This window comes from Phoca vitulina, unplaced genomic scaffold (assembly GCF_004348235.1).
Source record: "Phoca vitulina isolate PV1807 unplaced genomic scaffold, GSC_HSeal_1.0 scaffold2, whole genome shotgun sequence".
Classification (NCBI taxonomy): domain Eukaryota; kingdom Metazoa; phylum Chordata; class Mammalia; order Carnivora; family Phocidae; genus Phoca; species Phoca vitulina.
Genome location: NW_022589705.1, coordinates 69,717,520 through 69,737,952, shown reverse-complemented (window position 1 = coordinate 69,737,952; position 20,433 = coordinate 69,717,520). Strand labels below are relative to the sequence as shown.

The following is a 20,433-nucleotide window of genomic DNA, read 5'->3' as shown; positions in this document are numbered from 1 at the left end:
ATTTGTTGGGAGTCTTTTTCCTGAAAAACAAACTTGATCATGTCACAGCTTCCCTTTAAATCTTTCAATGAAGACTACAAGAGCTTGTGACAAATTGCTTCTAGGGAAGAAAACAGGAACATTGGGGTACAGAGGTGAGAAATTTTTCAAGTGTATCCTGTGTAGTGTTTGGAGGAAAAAAAATTAACCATATGCACGTATTCACTATTCGAAAGAAAAACAAAACCCCCTTCTCAAAAAAATTTCTATGGCTTTCCACTGCCTGTAGGAGAAAGAAAATCCTGCACTAAGTCTATAATGCTCTGCATGGTATGGCCATGCCCACCTCTCCGGCCTGATCTCATAATCTCTCTTCCTTTGGCTTTTTCCAAAGGGGCTACGTTGGCCTTCCCATTCAGCTGTGCTAGACTCTTCTAGGCCTCAGAGCCTTTACACAGGCTTTCCGTTCTGCCTCACTCATTCTTACGCCCAACCTCTCCCTTCCCTTTCTTTGCCGGTATATTTCAGTTGTCAGCTTTAAACTACTTTTCCAGGGGAGACTTTCTTGCCTGCATCCCCGATCTACACCAGACTTGGTCAGTTCCCACACTGACACTCCAGCGGCAAAAATTTATGAGAATCACGACGAAGTGTAATTTTGCCCCACTACGCCCCACTACACCAGGAGAGGGTCCTCTGGAGCCCAGCACAGCGTGTGGCACACAGGGGGTGCTCAATGACATAGCTGGACGAAACTATGTCTCTGGCGCCTTCTCCATCCAAAGCAGCCGCCCTCACGGCAGATGAGGGGCAAGGAAGCCAGAGGAGGAAGGAGTCGGCGCCCAGCCATCCTTCTAGGCTTTCCCATTTAGAGGCCGGCCGGGGGTGACACAGCCGCTGTCCCTCGGTCCAGAGGGCGTGGCGAGAGAGATGGGGTGGGGTCGCACCACCAGTAGCCGTGAACGTGGTGCTCACAAGGTCGGACGGTTCAGAGGCATGGTGTGATGGATCTAGCCTCCTCTGGAAGGCTGCTGGAGCCAGACGACAGATTTGCCAGGTGTGAGTCCAAAAAACGGCCTCTTCTGCAAGAGAGGAAGCCTGGACCGCCGACTGCGGACAAAGGCTGCGAGGCAGAAAGGCCGCCACCAGCCTGGTCTCGAACTGCTGCGCGTCCACGGCGTCAGCTGCGCGGGGACAGCCCCGCAGAGCCGCCCACCCGGACGAGAAAACGCGTCCCCCCCACGCCTGCGCACTCGGGGCCCTGTGCCCCGCGCACCCAGACCCCGCCCCGGGGAGGGCCCGCGCGCCCGCCCCGCCCCCCGCCTCTGCGTGCGCACCGCCTGGAGCCCGCCTCCGTGAAAGACTGCCGGGCGCATGCGGCCGGGCTGGTTTACTGGCGGCCAGCGGCCCAGCGCGCGCGTCGTACCCCTAGCTTCTTAGCCGACGGCAGGCCTGGAGGCCGGCCTCAGGTAGGCTGACTCCAGGGATCCCGGGGGAACTGTTCTCCCGTGCAGGAATCGGCGGCGCGAGCTGAGCCCGGCGCGGGACAGCCACACCGCCGGCTGACAGACACCGTTTCCACCAATCAGGGTGAGGTGGCTCGCAGGCCTGACCAATGGGCTGCATGCCTAGCGGGAGTGGGGCGGGCGGGCGGCCAGGCCGGCGAGGAGCCGGCTCCCGCGCGCGGGGCCGCGTGGCCGGGCGCCGCTGGGAAGCCGGGCCGCAAGGGGCGCGGGGCGGCGGGAAAGGCCGCGGGGCCGGGGCCGTGGGGGCCGGCAGTGCCCATTTCAGCGCGGCCTGGCTCGGCTGACCCGGGGGCCGGGGATGACGCGTGGGACCGGGAGGGCCGTAGAGGCGCGGGAGCCCCTCTGCTCAGCCCTCCCGGAGCAGCCCCGGCGGCCGCCGCTCGGTGGGGACTACCCCGGTCCTCGCCCCTCCGGCTCTGGCGCACGGCCTCAGCCTGGCTGGGGGGCGGTTCAAGTCGAGACGCGCCGCCGCGTGGGGGATGGATTCGGCGGCCTGGCCACGGCCCCTCCGGCGCGCCCCGACTCCCGGGGGCGGAAGGGGCCTTGCAGCTCGCCCGCCCGCCGGGCTCCGGGTGCGGCCCCTCCGGCCCCACAGCCGGCCCGCTCCCCTCCCGGCCGCTCGGAGTGAGCATGCTGCGTTTTAAAGAAGTTCACTACGTTTGCGTGGCACACTTAGGTCCACACTCATTATAATGTCCAGTCCTCAACAGTCCTGGTGACAGGCGATGCGGGAGATTCTCACCCCATTTTACACATGTAAGGACCCGGGCTTTGGGCAGCTTGAGTGACCTGACAGGTCTCAGTACACAAGTGGTAGGCTGGAGGTGGATCTCAAAACATTTTTAACAACAAAAAAGCTTTTTTTCCTTTCCATCTTTGTTGAATTCTTCTGATGCATTTTTTTTTTTAAGATTTTTTATTTTTAAGTAATCTCTACACCCAGCGTGGGGTTTCAATTCAACAACCCCCAGATCAAGAGTCACATGCTACACCGACTGAGCCAGCTGGGCACCTTCTTTTTTGTTTTTTTTTTTAGAATTCTTTTTTGTTGTTGTTGTTTTATAAAGATTGTATTTTTTAGTAATCTCTACATCCAAGGTGGGGCTCGAACCCACAACCCCGACATCAAGAGTCACTTGCTCTACCTATATAGCCAGCCAGGGCGTCTGATGCATCTTAATTTGTTACTTCTGTGCTCGAAAGCCTTCTGATGTGTCCATCGCCTTCAGAATAAAGTTCAGATAGGACACTCAAGTTTCCCCATGATTTGGTCCCTTGCTTACATTTCCAGCTTCTTTCCCCCTGTCTTCCCCCCATGTTTCCCTATCTCTTTTCTTGGCCCTACCTCTGTTTTCTGTAGATGGCCTTCACCTTCCTGTTAACTCTGTTCCCTTCCCCATGCTTTATGTCTTACAGTGAGTCCACTGCAAGTCTCTGGTCAACAAAGCAGGAGCAATCTGGATCCTCTCCCTGCCTCAATTTCTCACACCTTCTTCTGCTGGGCCATGATCTATACCTTGGTCTTGTCACTGAAAGCTTTCAGCTCTCTCTTCTCCAAGTATGCCTTTCATATGTTGTCCCTGTTTCCCACCATCACTGGATTACTCATTTATTTGTAAATGTTTTTTTCTCTAACTGGACTGCCAGCAGCTTGAGTTATGAGCCCAGATCTGATTAAGTTTTGTGGTCTCCGCTCTTCCCATAAGCAGCCTGAGGTGATCTCTGAAAATGGTTCGCTATTCACTTGACCCAGAAAATCATGCAAATCCGGAGGTTCAAATCTTTGTGTTTACCTTAACACACGTGAAACCGCTCAGGCCATCAAGGGTATGCATATCCAAAAAGCCACCAAGTGTCTGAAGGATGTCACTTTGCAGACATGATGTGTGCCATTCTGTTGCTACAATGGTGGAGTTGGTAGCTGTGCCCAGGCCAGACGGTGGGGCTGCACACCGGGTCGCTGGCCCAAAAAGAGTGCTGAATTTTTACTGCACATGAACTTAAGGGTTTAGAGGTGACAGAGTAGTGTCCCCCCTCAGTGTCGTCATTGAGCACATCCAGGTGAACAAAGTCCCCAAGATGTGGTGTCACAGGCCTTACGGTTGGATTAACCCATACATGAACTCACCCTGCCACATTGAGATGGTCCTTCCTGAGAAAGAGCAGATTGTCCCTAATCCAGAAGAGGAGGTTGCACAGAAGAAAAAGATCCCAGAAGAAACTGAAGAAACAGAAACTTACAGCCTGGTAGTAAATTCTGCATAAAATAAATGCAAATACAAGTAAAAAAAAAAGAAAAAAAATTTTGTGGTCCCCAAAGTGTGTAGCACAGTAGCACCTACATGGGGGGGGGTCGGTCACTCATCAGTGTGAGTGAGTGTGTCCTGTCAGCCTCTCCCACCTGGTCCTTGAGCACAGTGGAATCTTCACTGCCATGCACTGGGGGAGACTGCAGGAATCTCCCCTCAAGAGAGCTGTTACCCTCTTAAGTTAAATTGGGGCAAGTCAAATGCAAATGGATGAGATGAGTCTTCTGGAAAAGTAACCTGCTCCATAACCCACTCGGACTTTCTAGGAACATCTAAAACTGAGTCTGAGACCGGTCATAGTGTCAGGGATATTCCTGATTAGAACACATCTAAAATGTAGCCACGTCTAATATTCATGTGTCACTAAGGAGCCATTTGACTGTGAGGTGACAAAAGTAGTATCCCCCCCCAAATATTAGGGAGTTGGGGTCAAATTAGTTTGGGAAAACTGTATACTGTATACCCATTTGGGGAGCTCACAGTGTGCATTAACTTATTAAAGGCTACTGGAGGTCTGGCATTAAACCAACTGACTGTTTAACAGCATTTCTCTGATTTATATGTCTGTAAAAGGCTTTATGGGAACCCCATATACATTTTGCAGAAACCAGGGAGCACGCTTTTGGACATGCTGTAACAGGATAGAAAGAGCAAGTCATGGTCTGGGTGTCTTCCTTGCTATCCAGGGGGGAAGTCCTTTTGAGCATTCTTACTTTGCCAAGCGTATTCATTCCTGCCTCGGGGAGGAGTGGGGCAGGGGAATGCTTGAAGCAGAACTCCCCAGTTTCCTTGTTCCTTTCTTAGCTTATTTTTATTATAATTTGGCTTCACATGAAGTGTTCCCGGAGGAGGAAAATGTCCTGGCCATGCCAAAGCAAGCATTCTCTTCTACTTGGAGATTGTGTTTCTCAGTTTGGTCACATTTGGATTTACCGACCAAGTGATGTGTCTGGGCCTCTGAAGCTAGGGGCCGGTGATGAATTCTCCCTGGCAAGCCTGCTGCGGTCGCCTCACGTCATGCCTCTGTCTTTCCTGCCTCCATCCACTCCTTTATCTCTCACCACATCTGTTTCCTCCCTCCCCGGCCACAGCTGCACTGCTCCTTGGATTTAATCGAATCTGTACTGTCTTTGAGTCCTCTGCCCATTATGTGCTTCAGGCTGGTTTGGTATCTGATGTTCTTTTCATCCAGTATATATAGTTTCTCCTCATGGCACACCTGAGTGAGATTGCTGACAAGGAGTAAGTTGTTAACAGGAGACAACGACCTCTAATTAAGGGATTTTTAGGCTTCATTGCAACTTCTTTTAAATGTTGAAGTTCTTTTATTCTGTCTTCCAAAACCTGGAGAAGCTGTGTTTTCTTGGTGATACATTGTAGGTTAGCCAGAGACATTCTGTCTTTCGTGGGCAATCGGAGTGCTCATCCAAGATTGAAATCTTTTTTTCTTCCAGTGCAGGGAAAATAATGAGGTGCCTGCTTCCGTACCCCAGGGTCCGGTGGTTATGTCAGCCAGCATTTGGAGCATAATGTTTTATCAACAGAGCTGTTTTTAAATTTTTACATTTTATTTTTTATTAGGTTGTCTCTCAAGGTTGTTAGCTGTCAAAGCTTTAAACAAAAGCTGCATTATTAGATTAGCAAGTTGTTTTTCAACTCCTGTTTGACTAAAGCCATTCAGTGATCCCAAGAAGTATTTGTTAGGGTCCCACAGAACAACCTTCTGGAGTCTGTGGTGGATAGGGAAACAGGCTCCTGGAGGATGCAGAGCTAGCCTTTGAACTGAGATATGTGTGCTTTGTGGAGATCTGGCTTACTTGTAATTTTTCCTTCTTCCACTCCCAGGTCAAAAAGTAAAATGAAGTACATTCTAGTTACTGGTGGTGTTATATCAGGAATCGGAAAAGGAATCATTGCCAGCAGCGTGGGCACAATACTGAAGTCATGCGGTTTACACGTAACTTCAATTAAGATTGACCCATACATTAACATTGATGCAGGGACATTCTCTCCCTATGAACATGGTAAGCACAATGCATTTCTTTCTTTCATTAAAATAATAATTGTGGAGTAGGTGGAAGAACAGGGTCAGCCCTTGGAAATTGTGTGCATTTTGCATAACGTAACTTGCATTTCCTGCCTTCCAGAAAGGTCCTTGGTGTAGCAGAATTTGCTTTTCTCACCTAGACAGAGAGGAAGCAGAAATCTAAACAGGCAATGTAGCCATGAGAGTCTAGAGGTTTCTGTAATAGAAACCTCTGTCTGAGGGGGAAAAGAAGACCTTTCTTCCTTTCCCATTTTTGAGCTCGTCTCCTGTTGTGATGGTAAGAATGAACCATCATGGGCAAAACTTCTAGAATGACGTTTCAAGGAATGAACACTAAACAAAAGAATGGGGGAAACTTTGAGTTTCACAACTTTGTTTGGGACTAAAGTGTAGCCCACACGTTGGTTTTTTCTAATCACCAGGACCTTAATATCCGGTGTGAGTTCTGAAGGAATTCATGCTTTTTATCCCGTCTGAAACTTTTTTCTGCTCAAGTAGGAGGCTTTGCTGAAAGTTCTTTTTCTTTGGGCAGCAGACCCCACACTCCTGTAAAGCTCCCTATATCCGTGGCCCTGGAGGCTATGTTTTCCTTCCGCCCCATGCTCTCTCGTTACCTCCTGATTCATTACTTCCTGATTCAGACGGAGCTTGTTGGTAGGCTGGAAGTATGCTATTACCTTTTGGAGAATGGTTGGTGATTTTTCTTTTTTTTGTGTCATATTTAGTTTTCTAGAAATAAATTTCTCTGCTTCACATCAAGGTAACGCAGATGTTGTTCTATCCGCGTGTTTACATTTTGAGACTCACGTTTACCCTGACGTATGTTTTTCACTTCCCCTGACCATGTGTGCTGTTCATCACAGGTGAGGTTTTTGTGCTGGATGATGGTGGGGAAGTCGACCTTGACCTGGGGAACTATGAGCGCTTCCTTGACATCCGCCTCACCAAGGACAATAATCTGACCACTGGAAAGATCTACCAGTATGTCATTAACAAGGAACGCAAAGGAGATTACTTGGGGAAAACCGTCCAAGGTAAAACTGTATTTGCCTTCAAGGTGTAAAAAAATCTTAACCAGTTTGCTTTCTCTTGTGTGCAGAAATTTACTTTCTATGCAATTTCAGCCTGAAAGTGTCAAGGTATTGTTACTGACATATGCCTTTGGTTGAAAATTCAGAGCTGTACGGCTGTTTACTCAAAAAAAATCACGTGAAGAAACCCCCTGCCGCTCTGTGAATGGCACCGGAGCTGTGAGCCCCTCGAAGGATGTGAGTCCAGAGGGCTGCTGTTTTTATGTGTGAGGAGTATGAGTTGTTGAAGGCAGCTAGGTCAGGGCAGCGAGCCCGGTGGTGTGTATATGTCATGCATCTGGGGCTGATTTCAGCAGTGGTAGGAAGAGAACGTTCTTTGTGCATAGTGGTCTGCAGGCCGGTCATGGGCGCACATGGGTCTGGGGGAGTCGGAGAGGCGGGGCTCCAGTCCTCCTGCACCCTCACCAGCCAGCTTCACTTGTGTCTGTCTGTTGCCCTGGGGTTCTCCACCACGTTCATTTGGGAAAATTGCCACTCTTGAAAGGTGGGGTTGGAAAACCACTGGTCTAGTGTAATGGCGGAAGTCCAAATTGGTGGTGGGGGGGGGAGGTGCTGAAAAGTGTCTTTTCTTTGAGTTATGAGAGTGACTCTGCTCTTGGCTTAAGACTTCGCTGAACTGAAAGCCGAGGGTCACGCTGACAGCCAGCTCTAGTCTGGGGCCGCCCTGGTCCGATTCGGGGCGCACGGGGTCATGTTTAGATCGTAGCCCTGCCACTTACCAGCTTTGTGAACACAGGCAGATTGCTGAACCTCTTTGGGATCTGGTTCCCTTTTCTGTCAAACAGAGATAACACCTGCCCTTCCTGATTGTTGGGAGGGCAAGAAAGTCTCTCTGAGTTCCTGACACATAGAAAGGGGATCAATTAGGAATTAGGATGATCTCGATCAGTTTGTTGTTCTAGGCCTCCAGTGTATTCATTCGTGTATGCATTCGTTCGTCACATATTTCTTGAATACTCAGCTGTGGTCACACCCTCCCTGGCACTGGGGCTACGTGATGAACAAGACCAGTGAGACTGTCGCCCCCACGGAGGCCAGCGTGTGGGTGACACAAAAACAAACCGATGAAACAAGATGTCTGATGAGAGCTGTGAAGGAAGTAAATAGTGAGGAGAGAGAGTGCGTGGGGACAGCCTGTTTGGACAGGTGGTGAGGGGGAGTCTCCACGAGGGGGCATTTGCGCTGAGAGGCCGGCCGGGGGCCTGTGGAGGAGGGGGCACAGCCAGCGCAGGGGCCCAGACTGCGGGCGCTCCGTCAGGGAGGTCGGGGGGCCGCAGCCAGGTTACCCAGGACCTTCTGGGCCATGGCCCCGGAGTTTGGGTTTTACTCAGAGCATTGGGAAGCCACTGAAGAGTTTAAAACAGGGGAGGGGGGAGCTCTGTTTTGCATTTTTAAAAGATCCTCTTGGCTGCTGAGTGTGGAATAGATAATGAATAGCCTTGTGCCTGAGGCCCTGCTGGTTAAACAGGCAGCAAGTTAAACAGTAATCCCTGCCCCTGAGGGGCTTGCCTCCTGAGTCCTGGGACGAGGATTTTAACAAGTGTTGAGCCGTAGCCGGCTTTACCCAGGGGCACCGGCCCGCGAGGCACTCTGCTCAGCATTTTACCAGTGGTGTCGCATAAAATTCCCACAACTTTGAAGTAGAAACTGTTATTTCCACTGAGCGGATAGGGAAATCGAGCTTAAGAATAGTTAAGTGATCACTCAAGCATCCGGACCTGATGAGTGGTGGAACTGAGGTATGAATCCAGACATTCTGGCCCCAGAGGCTGCGCTCCTGACGACCCTGCCCTCCCGTACTGTCTCTTATCCGGGGGCTGTTTATCCTTTGGTAAGCTGGAACATCCCGGAACAGGGGCCTGGAAAGCACCCCGTGTGAAGTGGCTGCCTTCAGCAGTAAGTGGTGCGGGTGGCCAGCGGGTCTGATGAGTGGGGTGCAGCCGGGTGGCCTCTGCACAGGGTACAAGGGCTCTGATGTGGGTTCCGGACACACTCTTGGCCTTACGTTCTTGTGCGTCCAGCCACAACTTGGAAACCTGGAAAGGAGGCCACAGGGAGTGTGAGCTCAGAGATTTTTAAATGCCGTTTAAGAGTGGTCTCAACAGGGGCGCCTGGGTGGCTCAGTCGGTTAAATCATCCGCCTTCGGCTCATGTCACGATCCCAGGGTCCTGGGATCGAGCCCCGCATCGGGCTCCCCTGCTCGGCGGGGAATCTGCTTCTCTCTCTCCCTCTGTTCCTTCCCCCCTGCTCGTGCACTTGCGCTCTCTCTCTCTCTCTCTCTCAAATAAGTAAATAAACACATCTTTAAAAAAAAAAAGAGCTTTTATCAAAAAAAAAAAATAGTGGTCTCAATAATATTTTTATGACCCCATCACTACTCTAGGCCAAGACTGCGGCACGTAAGTGTGTCTGCCTCGCACGTAAGTGTGTCTGCCTCCGGGGCTCCTGGGTGGCTCAGTCGCTAAGCGTCTGCCTTCAGCCCAGGTCGTGATCCCAGGGTCCTGGGATCGAGCCCCGCATCGGGCTCCCTGCTCAGCAGGAAGCCTGCTTCTCTTCCCCTGCTTGTGTTCCCTCTCTCACTGTCTCTCTCTCTGTCAAATAAATAAATAAAATTGTCTGCCTCCACCAGTGCTGACAGAAAAGTGTAAGGTATGTATTTCTTTTCTCTTTTCCAGTTGTTCCTCACATCACAGATGCAATCCAGGAGTGGGTCATGAGACAGGCATTGATACCTGTGGATGAAGATGGCCTGGAACCTCAAGTGTGTGTTATTGAGGTTTGTATGAGTCTTTTCTAACCAAATGTACACATTCACCTCCTTAGTCTGCCATCGGCACCTGATAAGACAGTGCCCCATGAGGCCCTTGACCCTCCTCACTGCAGTGGGGCAGGGCTGGGCACAGAACTAGTCATGGGAATGGCCACGCCGTTGAAAGCAGTCCTCTGTGCGAGCGGTTCTCCTCTTCAGCCTGTGTACATTCGCTCACTGTGGGCTGTACCAGTAAGAGCGGCAGGATACGTTTTCCTCTGTCTCTTGAGAATGTCAGCTGACCTTCAGCTCTCCTCTGGTAGGAACGTTCATCTCTCTGAATGAGCCCCACTGCTTTCAGTTTCTTTATACCTGTTCTGCTGGTCCTAGCTGTTGTATCTGTGTTCCTACAGAAATAGGGGACTCAGAAATTCCAGCAGTTTGTTTATAACTGATACTTTTTCATACAAAAGTTATTTACGGCTAACTAAGTAGATAAGATTTAGGTTTCTTTGCCTCGTGACTTTGTACAAATAAAATTTCTAGTGTCTCTTTCACCTGAACTTTTTCTTGGCCAGATCTATAACCTTGGGGAATGGAGAGCCTGTCCAGGAAAGTAACCTTTCAGCATAAGGAAATGTCAATTACTGCTAAGTGACATTAGCCGGGCTCAGAGAGTCCACATTATGCTGTTTCTGATCACCGGGCTGAGATGATGAGGTGCATTTGTTAGAAAACTAAAGCACGAGAGGAACCTTTAGCGCTTGACCTCTACAATAACTTTGTTCTTGTAGCTCGGTGGAACAGTGGGAGATATAGAAAGCATGCCCTTTATTGAGGCCTTCCGTCAGTTCCAGTTCAAGGTCAAGAGAGAGAACTTTTGTAATATTCACGTCAGTCTCGTTCCTCAGGTAAGGCACTGGAGTTTTACTTTGGGGGGCTGGAGAAGAAAGAGAAGAGGATGGCTTTCATCCCTTACCTGTTTTAGATACGTGAGGTGCAGGGAATAAAGATCTTCTTTGTGAATTTAAAATTATTCTAATCATACTTTTTGAAAAGATCAGATGGAAAACATTTAGAAGAATAGCCAGGGAAGTTGCATTTGAAGATGGTGGGTTGAAAATGTCCATTTGTCTCTACTACATGGTGAAACCCTGCTATAATTAGAGTAAAGGGAATTTTTTTTCTTTTAAAGAGAAACACTCACAAAGATAGATAATATGAAGGAGTCAATGGGAATGAAACATGGGAAGCCAGAAAGCAGGTAACGTGTAGGAAGTGAAGTAGCTGCTGCTTCAGACGTGGGAGAGCAGGATCGTGAGCCCGCAGCAGGGCCGGCTGAGAAGCAGCCCTCTTTGCCCTGCACAACCCCCAAAGGCTCAGGAAGGGGCAGCGCTGCGTGCGCTCAGGGGCTGGGGGCATCTCATGATAACTGCTATTTGAGAAGCAGCTAGAACCCAGCATCTCCTTCCCTAATGTGCACACTTAGACATCAGTCCCTTTCCCACCTTGGCAGAAGACTGAAGCTTTTTCTCTGGAGAGGGATTCTAGATGTGCAGATACTAGCAATAGTTAAGAGGGGTAATACTGAAGTAAAACCATGGGGGTAAGCTCACTTTAATGCTGTTGGGACACCCTGCTTTCTTCTGCCATTCGGTTCCAGAATCATCACAGCCAGGCTTGGACTGTCCACGTGAGGTTCACGATGGGGTCTATGACTAGCCCAGGAAAAAACACACTGCCCTCAGAGTCTCCCTAGTGAAATAGTGAGGACCCAGGGTCCTCCCACCCACTCACTCAGAACTTCCAGTTAGCTTTTAAATGTCAGCTGGTGGCCAGTGATCACCAGACATTTGGAGAAAGCACCTAGATGCACAGAAATCAAAACAATAGGACAAAGGGGAACTCACAGAAAATTTTGGCTCTGGAGGAAGTGGAAACTTAGAAACCAGAACAATCTGTCATTAATGTCCTCAGAGAGTCAAAGGGGAGATAAACTGGAGATAAGAAGGGGGCATTCAGAGAACAGAAAAGAATTCTTGGAAATTAAAAATGGGATAGCAGGAATGAAAAACTTGAGAGAAAGAAGGTGGAGGAACTACCCCAGGAAGTACCCAGGGAGATCAAGAGAGAGGAAATGGGAGAGCAGGGGTAAGAGAATGAGAGGACTGGGCTAGGATTTCCAGAAAATACTAGGGAAACAGAGAGGGACAAGTCATTGGAACCAGGGGTCAGCATACTGTGCCCATAAGGCCAGATCAGCCCACCCCCCGTTTTTGCAGATAAAGTTGTATGGAAATACAGCCGTGCCCACCTGTTTATGTGTTGTCTATGGCGATTCTGTATTCAGACAGCAGAGTTCGAGTCCTTGTGACAGACTGCATGGCCCATAAAACCTAAAAGTACTCATTACCTGGCCTTCTACAGGAAAAGTTTTCTGATCCTTCGATCTAAATAATTCAAGGAGATTTCAGGATGTTAGTTTCTAGATTGAAAGGACCCACCGAATGCCCAGCATACTGAATGGGAGATGACCCAGAGCAAGAGCACATCACTGTGAAATTTCATAACCATGGGGCAGATACTCTAAAAGGCTGTAAAGAGAAAAACCAAGAATTAGTAAGGCATTACACTTTCTAAGCAGCAATACTAGAAGCTAGAAGACAGTGAAGCTATTTCTTTACAAGTGCTCGGGGAAAAATGCTTTCCAGCCTAGAATTCTGTACCCAGCAAATCTGGGAAGCGTGAGAAGAGAATAGAGATAATTTAGTACTTACAAGCTCAGCATGCCAAGAAAACAAAACAAAACAGAAACACCAACCCAAGAAAAACAAACTAAATTTGGACAGAAAGGTGCATGGTTTACGATGGGCAGGATTTAAATACTGAAACGCATGTAACACTGGAGAGAGATCATGAGATGGGCTGTAGGCACAGGACAGGTGCCTATGTAGTAGGGAGAGAGGGTTCCTCCTCTAACAGGGGGATCAATAGGAAATGTCTCAAACTGCGTGTCAAGAAGTAGCATGAAGCATACCAGAAGGATCATTTAAGAGTGGGAGGGTGGCTGCCCTGGGGTTTGAGGAAGGGGAGGGGCTCGGTGGGCACCAGCACCACTGTCGTTAGGACGGACCTTGTGGAACTGTCTGACTCTAAAATACGTGTACGTGCGCCTGTGACATAAAGGAAAACAATTAGACACTGATCAATAAAAGGGGTTCAGAGAAAATTCATCCTGAAAATTCTTTATCCTAGAGAAATGAACTTTTTTTTCCCTTTTGTAAAATAGCCAAGTTCAACAGGGGAGCAGAAGACCAAACCCACCCAGAATAGCGTTCGGGAGCTCAGAGGGCTCGGACTTTCTCCGGATCTGGTAAGATTTTATGATTCCCTGGTTTCAGCGTGATCTTGTATGCCTAATTAAATCTCTCCTCTGTGTACCATGCGACTTCACTTATATGGAATCGGAAAAACAAACAAAAAGCAGAAACAGACCGATAAAGACAGAGAACAAACTGGTGGTTGGCAGAGGGGAGGGAGGAATGGGAGCCACAGACTTCTGGTTAGGGAGTGACTGAGGCCCGGGGTTGAGGCGCTGCCGGCTGCGCTCGTGGTAAGCACGGCATAGGGTAGGGAGTCCGATCTCTGTGTTTTGCTCCTGAAACCCATGTAACATCGTGTGTCAGCTGTACTGCAGTTAAAAAAAAAAAGAGAAAGAAAGAAGGAAAAAGATAAGATGGAGGAAGGAGGGAAGGAAGGGAATGAATGAATGAATGTATGTATGTATGTCTGCTCCCCAGCAGATAAGACCTCTGTTTTGTTGGCATGCTTTTCGATGATGGTGGGGAAACGGTTAGTGCTTTGAGCCTCACGGGCCTGCATGAGGTCGTGCCTTGTCGCTCCTCTGCGTCCATCATTCGCTGTCCCCTCCCTCCTACCCAAGCCTTTACCTGAGGAAGACCCCAGCTGGTTCCTGGAGTTCGTGATCTGTGTGTTCATCTGCACCACCACCCTGTTACGTTTCTCCAGCGTGGGATTTTAGGAATTTCAGTTTTGAAAACAGGTCCTGTTTTCATAGTTGGCCTGCATTGTGCTGGAGTTAACATTTTCATCCGGCTTCATGGGGTGATGTCTATTTTCATTTCAGTCAGGAAAAAACCCCAGCTCCGTAATCCCTTTCTTCTGTCTGAATGTCTTACTTTGTTTACTGCTAGGTTGTGTGCAGGTGCTCAAATCCTCTCGACACGTCAGTGAAAGAGAAAATCTCGATGTTCTGCCACGTCGAGCCTGAACAAGTAAGTCGAAATTCCACCTTCGTGTCAGTCGTGGTTTGCTTCTGGCTCTCCTGAGGTCTCTTAGCCTCTTTGACGAGGCTTGCTGCTTATCTCACAGTTCGAGACAGTAGACTGTTCATGGGAACTGATGCTGTTGGTCTGTGGTTTTCTGGACATACTCGACCTCTCCGGCCTCGTCTCTCCCTGCTCCGTGTACTCTTCGCTCCAGCCACACTGCATGGTGTCGCCCTCCCCGTTGGCCTGGCTGTCTCCTAATCATTTTCATCCTCCAGGGCTCAGCTGGGACACAGTATTGCCCGAGAAGCTTTACCTGTCAAACTGCCTCCCCCTCAGACCTCAAGGTTGATCCTTCTTGGGCGACCTTTGTGAGTCACAGGTGCTGGTGGTGGGCCTGTTACACTGCCCCTCGGTGTGTGTGTGTGTGTGTGTGTGTGTGTGTGTCCGTCCCCGTTAGCTTCTTGAAGGCAGGGACCACTTCATTCAGCTTTATATCCCTGGTGCCTAGTGTCTAAGGTGGCGTGGGCTCTAAACCTATTTTAGTCTTTTCCGTTACATGTCCTCATGGAGGGTACCTATTAAATAGGAAATTCAGAATTTGGGGACCTGTTCTATGTCCAGTGTGGGGCACGGTCGGGAAGGCCTGGTGGTGGTAAGTTGAGACTATGGCTGCGGGTCAGTCAGCTCGGCTGAAGGAGAGGAGCAGGGAAGTTGAGGTCCAGGAATTTGTGATTAGGCTGTGAGTGGTTTGCTCTGCTGCTGGGTTACTGAGGCTCAGGAGATGAAGCAGGAGAGCCCGGCTGGCCTAAGGAGGAGAGAAGGAAGCAGCAGTGTTCAGATAAGAACAGTTCATTTACGAGACTACAGGGGATATGGAAGCGAGGGTCAAAAAGTTAAAGTCACTGGCATTGAAGTGAAGAGAGCAGGACAGCCTCTGACCCCCCATCTCCACGAGCACTCAGGTGTCTGGGTGTGAGCGTGGCCCGGGGCCTGAGATCAGTGTTCCCAGTGTGCTTCCCAAGCTGGGAGCTCTGTCTCAGGAATTCTGCTTCCTGCCAGATACAGATCTTTGACTTAACGGTGGACTAAGTCCTAGGAAACCTGTTGTAAGCTGAAAATATCCTGAGTTGAAAATGCATTAACACACCTAGCCTGCTTTAAATGTGCTCAGAAGACTTATAATAGCCTACAGGTGGGCAGAGGCGTCTAACACAAAGCCTGTTTTACAATAAAGTATTGACTCTCTTGTGTAATTCATCGAACACGGTACTGAAAGTGGAGAACAGAGTGGTCATATGGGTACAGAACAAAGCATGTTGGTTGTTCGCCCTGGTGACGGTGGGGCCGACTGGAGGCTTCGGCTTGGTGCTGCGGCCCCACATCATGAGAGACTGAATGGCCTGTTGCTAGCCTGGGAAAAGAGCAAAATTCAAAATGCAGAGTACCCTTTCTACCGAACGTGTGTTGTCACACCATCCTAAAGCAGACATTGTAAGTCGGGAGCTGTCTGTATGTAGAGCATCAGAATAATTTCATTGTTAAGAACAACCTTCTTAGGCATTTCATTTGTCTGAGGTATTTCTATCCTAGCAAGTGAAGGTAATTCAATTCCGTGATAGGATAGGTTATTTAAAAATACTATTAAAAAGTGACAGGTGTGTCTAGATTTAAGTTTGAATTGCAAATCTTTCGCCTATTTTTTGAGTTACTTATCTTACTGAGTTATAGGAATTCTCTATATTCTGAATAATAGTCTTTTATCAGATATATGATTTGCACATTTTTCTCCAAGTCCATGGCTTGTCTTACTTCTTTAATGGTATCTCTTGGAGCACAAAAGCTTTTACGTTCTGATGAACTTCAGTTTATCCATTTTTCTCTTTATAGGTTGTGCTTTTGGTATCCTGTCCAAGAACTCCATTTAACAAAAAGATTTCGTGTTTTCTTCTAAGTTTTATAATTTTAGGTCTTATATTTAGGCCTGGGATCCATTGTGAGTTAACTTTTATGGATAGCAACTTTCTAATAAAAGTTGAAATTCGTCTTTTTGCCTGTGGATACCCAGTTGCTCCAACTCCTTTTGTTGGAAGGACTGTCCTTCAATAGTAATCTAGAATGTTTTTCTTATTAAAGGTGCTTTTTTTAAGATTTCTTTATCTTTGTAAAGTTTTTTTTCTAGGATTATTTGTAGGTATTCATAATTTTTGCAACTATATGAATGGCGTATTTTTAAGAATGACAGTTCCTAGGAGCCCCTGGGTGGCTCAGTCAATTGAGCGTCCGACTCTTGATCTCAGCTCAGGTCTTGATCTCAGGGTCATGAGTTCAAGCCCCATGTTGGGCTCCCCACTGGGCATGGAGCCTACTTAAAAAAAAAAAGAAATTACATTTTCTAATTAGATATGACCCATGTATAGGAACCCTGCTGACTTCTGCTAATTGATCTCAAGCCTAGCAGCCTTGCTGAAATTCTGCTAGTTCTGTTTACATGTAAATTCTAAGGGTTTTTGTGGATAAGGAATAATACTGTATGCAGTTCTTGGCAGTTGTTTATTTTCCAGTTCATATATATATATATATATTGTGTGTGTGTGTGTGTGTTTCTTATTTAATTGTAGTGGGTAATATCTTTAGTACGTTACTGAATAGAAGTAGCGATAGTGGCCAGTTTTGCCTTGTTTCAGACTTTAAAGATTAAGCATTAATATTAAATATTGAGAACCAAATGATGTTTGCTATGGGCTTTTTTTTTTCTTTATGTTTTTCACATTTTCCCTGATAGTCCTAATTCACCAAGAATTTTTACTATGGCTTGGTTTTGAATTTTTATTAGCTCTTCATCCACTGAGGTGACTTTTTTTTCCCCTTTTTAATCTGTTCATGTAGTGAATTCCACTGTTAAATATCCTAATGCAGCGGTTTTCAGACTCAGCCCGAAAAACTACTTATGCCTGCTTCCCCCCCCCCCGTTCCTGAGGTTCTAGTTTATGTGGCGTGGGGTGCACTGTGGGTTTGTGAATTTTTTAAAAGCTCACCCAAGTGACTCCAATGTACAGCCAAGTTTGACAGCCACTGTTCTTGGGACAAATCCTACTTGCACATGAATTTTTTCTTTTTTTAAACTACATTTATGGTTTGGTTTGTGATTTTTTTTTTTATTTTTTTAAGATTTTATTTTGGAGAGGGGGGGGGGGGGGGGGGGGGGCAGAGGGGGAGAACCTCTAGCAGACTGTGTGCTGAGTGCGAGCATGGAGCCCGGCGTGGGGATCAGTCCTGTGGCCCTGAGATCATGACCTGAGCTGAAATCAAGAGTCGATGCTTAACCGACTCAACCACCTAGGCGCCCCTGATTTATTTTTTTTTGAAGGATTTTTGCAGTCATGTTCGTAAGAGATTAGCCTCTAATTTTTTATTCTGTACTTGAGTCCGTTTTGGTAATGTATGTTTTTCTAGAAAATTGGCCATGCCCTTTTCAGATTTAGAAGTTCTTTTCTGAAGGTGATAGAGCCAGTAGGGGCTGCCAGCCCAGTTCATTTTTGTTTGTTTTTATTAAATAACCTTTGCCCGTTTTTATGCAGGTGATCTGTGTCCATGATGTCTCATCCATCTATCGAGTCCCCCTGTTGTTAGAGGAGCAGGGAGTAGTGGACTATTTTCTCCGGAGACTTGACCTTCCGATCGAGAGGCAGCCACGAAAAATGCTGATGAAGTGGAAAGAGATGGCAGACAGGTTTGCCTCGTGATAAGGAGCTGGGAGTTTGGGCCTTATTTCTCTTTTCCAGAGGGTCTCCGGGAATTTGCTTGTGCTGTCAGCTCCTGCTGGGAAAGGACTCAGTGGTAAGAGAGGCAGAGACAGGCGCTCAGCCCTCAGGTCGCTGCACCAGGGCTGAGGAAGTCCTGGCAGAGCTGAGCTCAGATCACACACCTGTGGCCTTGAGTCCCCTCGACTAGGAAATCCGGGCGAACAGGTGTCTAGTGGCCGTGGGCGAGCTCTCGTACCCGAGGCCTGCCCCGCTGGCTGACCGTGGCCGGGCATGCCTGGGCCCCCCCAGATAGCTGAGCTGGGTTTGGGAATGTGCCGCTCACCGCCCACCAGAAGAGGATGAGCGGGGGTGTCCAGTTGTGTTACTGCTGCTGCCAAAGCTCCTCGCTTTGAGAACCGTCCCCATTCCTCTGAAAGTTCAGTGATGCTCCACATCGCTTCAGAGGTGTGGCCGCAGCCTCAGCGCGGGCCCAGGGGCGCTCCTGCCTTGCTCTGTGATAGGGGTTTTCCTTTGGACATTCTCTCTTTCAGGCTTTGTGCATTTCCATGTATATCCATAGGCAGCCCCAAAAATGGCACACGGCTCTGGGATCTTGTTTTCATACAACATTACAGACGTTTTTGCTCTGTTATTAATTACACTTTATGATGAAGATTTTTGGTGACTATAGACTATTGTGTTAATGTCCTAAGATTTATTTGACTATTCCCTTCATCACATTAACTCCTATGAATTGTCTGTTAATTTTTTTTGCTCTTTGGGATTTTAATTTATAAGAAAAACTTTGTGTGAGATTTGGAAGCCATTTCTTCATGCCCGCTTCTTAAATCCTACTTTCTTTACAAAGCCTGCCCCGTGGATTTGAAAGTTGCTTCCTCTTTACTGTTCTGTATGTAGAACTCAGATCATACCTGTTCCCATTATATGCTTCCCAGAGATGTTTTTCTTTTTAAAGAAAGCAATTTTGATCTCATGGTGGTATATACGTTGTATTCTAAATACTTTGGTGTTTCTTGGCCTTTGATAGATATGATCGCTTGCTGGAGACCTGCTCTATCGCCCTTGTGGGCAAATACACCAAGTTCTCAGACTCGTATGCCTCTGTCATTAAAGCTCTGGAGCATTCTGCACTGGCCATCAACCACAAGTTAGAAATCAAGGTAAGGAGGGGTGGCCCGCGTATGGCTGAGGCATGGACAGGGAGGGTTTCTGGATTCTCGTAGATGCTATAGGCCTATCTGCTTTGTATTCTTGGAACTCAGCATTTCTTTTTAGGAATAGAAAGGATTCATGGTTGGCTCCTGGCTTTGAGAGAGAATAGTAGAACATTTTCAGGAAACAGTGAAGGGGAGAGATGGTCAGGGTAGTAGTTGCAAAAGAGCGAATGGTTGAATCTGAGTATCAGGTGACCACGTAAAATTGCGCCAGGGGAACGGGGAGCCCTGGTGGACCAGAGGCACGTTGCTGTTCCACCTGCCGGGTCTGTGAAATACAAGTGCTAAAACCCACCTCCGAGAGCGGGGAGGTTTCTCTGAAACATGGGTGACAGTCATTTTCTTTATCTTTGATTGAGGTGGTGCCTGGAACACGGCCGGCACCCGTGAGTGGTCCTGCTTGTGTTCTGCTCCGTCATGTGATGGGCAGAAGCCGAGCTGACGGACCGTCAGGGCTTGGCCCCTGCTTGTCTTCTTCGGGCGCTGGAGTCTTGAGGTTCAGGGCTCAGCTTCTGGCTGTCCTCACCACTGGCGTTGGGGTTGGCCGCGTCCTCGTCCAGGTGTTTCTCAGCATTGTGATTTAGTTTGCTTTGTCCTGGGGAACAGGTTCCTGTAGAATGACCTACTGTATACGTTTTAAGAATTACGGGATCTTATTACGCTTCCCTGACTGACTTTTGCTCGTTCTCTGGCTCATTCATCTGTCGTATGCACTTGGACATAGTCTGTGCCTATCGTGGTAGATGGTGGGGGCCGAGAGGTGAATGAGTCCGTGAGGTCTCAAAGGTGTGAGGGGAGCACACAGGAAAGGGCGGGGAACCTGTCTGGGTAGACATGTGAGGAGGGCAGACGTCCTGCAAGAGGGACTCTGGGAGACTTCGGGACGGTGGAGGAGGCAGAAGGGAAGGGCATTTGGACGGAAGGTAGAGTGTATCCAAGGGCTTGGAGATGGGGAATAGTTGTTACTCAGTGGATGGAAAAGTGAACTGGGGGATGTCTGGAGACAGGCCTGTGAGGTCATGAACCCTGTTGCCTGGCCCACAGCTGGGTCTTCCCTGAAGTTTGGGGAGGTCATTGCAGGGTATTGGGCAGGAAGGAGTAAGAAAAAGATGAACAACATAATAAGGGGGGCAGAAGGTCTGAGTGGACACTTCCGTGAAAGCTGCACCTGATGTATGTGAAAAGGCAGTCAAGGGCAGTGCCTTCCGTTGTCCGGGGAATACGTGCACCTTAAATCACTGGGAGACACACCCGAGGAGAGGAGAGGAGAGGCCGAGCGTGCTGGTGAGGACGGGGAGCTCCGTGCCTTGCTGGTGGGCCGGTGAAATGGCAGGACTGCTGAGAACACGGCCTGGCGCTTTTCTATAAAGGGAAACGTACACTTACTCCGGGGCCCAGCACTTCCACTCCCTGCTATCTACTCTGAAAACACATGTCCACAAAAAGTATTTTTTATACAAG

General features: G+C 48.4%; 1 protein-coding gene across 3 annotated transcripts in view; it reads left to right on the top strand.

The window, feature by feature from the left end:
* The window catches only part of CTPS1 (CTP synthase 1), a 41,560-nt gene that overhangs the window by 8,810 nt on the left and 12,317 nt on the right, over positions 1-20,433 (top strand). The window contains exons 1-9 of one of the 3 annotated variants that reach the window (XM_032431684.1): positions 1,322-1,448; positions 5,660-5,838; positions 6,725-6,895; positions 9,629-9,729; positions 10,497-10,613; positions 12,992-13,075; positions 13,917-13,997; positions 17,573-17,724; positions 18,786-18,918. In XM_032431684.1, coding sequence (XP_032287575.1) covers positions 5,673-5,838; positions 6,725-6,895; positions 9,629-9,729; positions 10,497-10,613; positions 12,992-13,075; positions 13,917-13,997; positions 17,573-17,724; positions 18,786-18,918 — 1,005 coding nt within the window. In that variant the 5' untranslated portion in view covers positions 1,322-1,448; positions 5,660-5,672. Of the gene's footprint in view, positions 1-1,321; positions 1,570-5,659; positions 5,839-6,724; positions 6,896-9,628; positions 9,730-10,496; positions 10,614-12,991; positions 13,076-13,916; positions 13,998-17,572; positions 17,725-18,785; positions 18,919-20,433 lie in introns of those variants that run through there. The other 2 variants (XM_032431678.1, XM_032431690.1) reach the window with 2 other exon arrangements.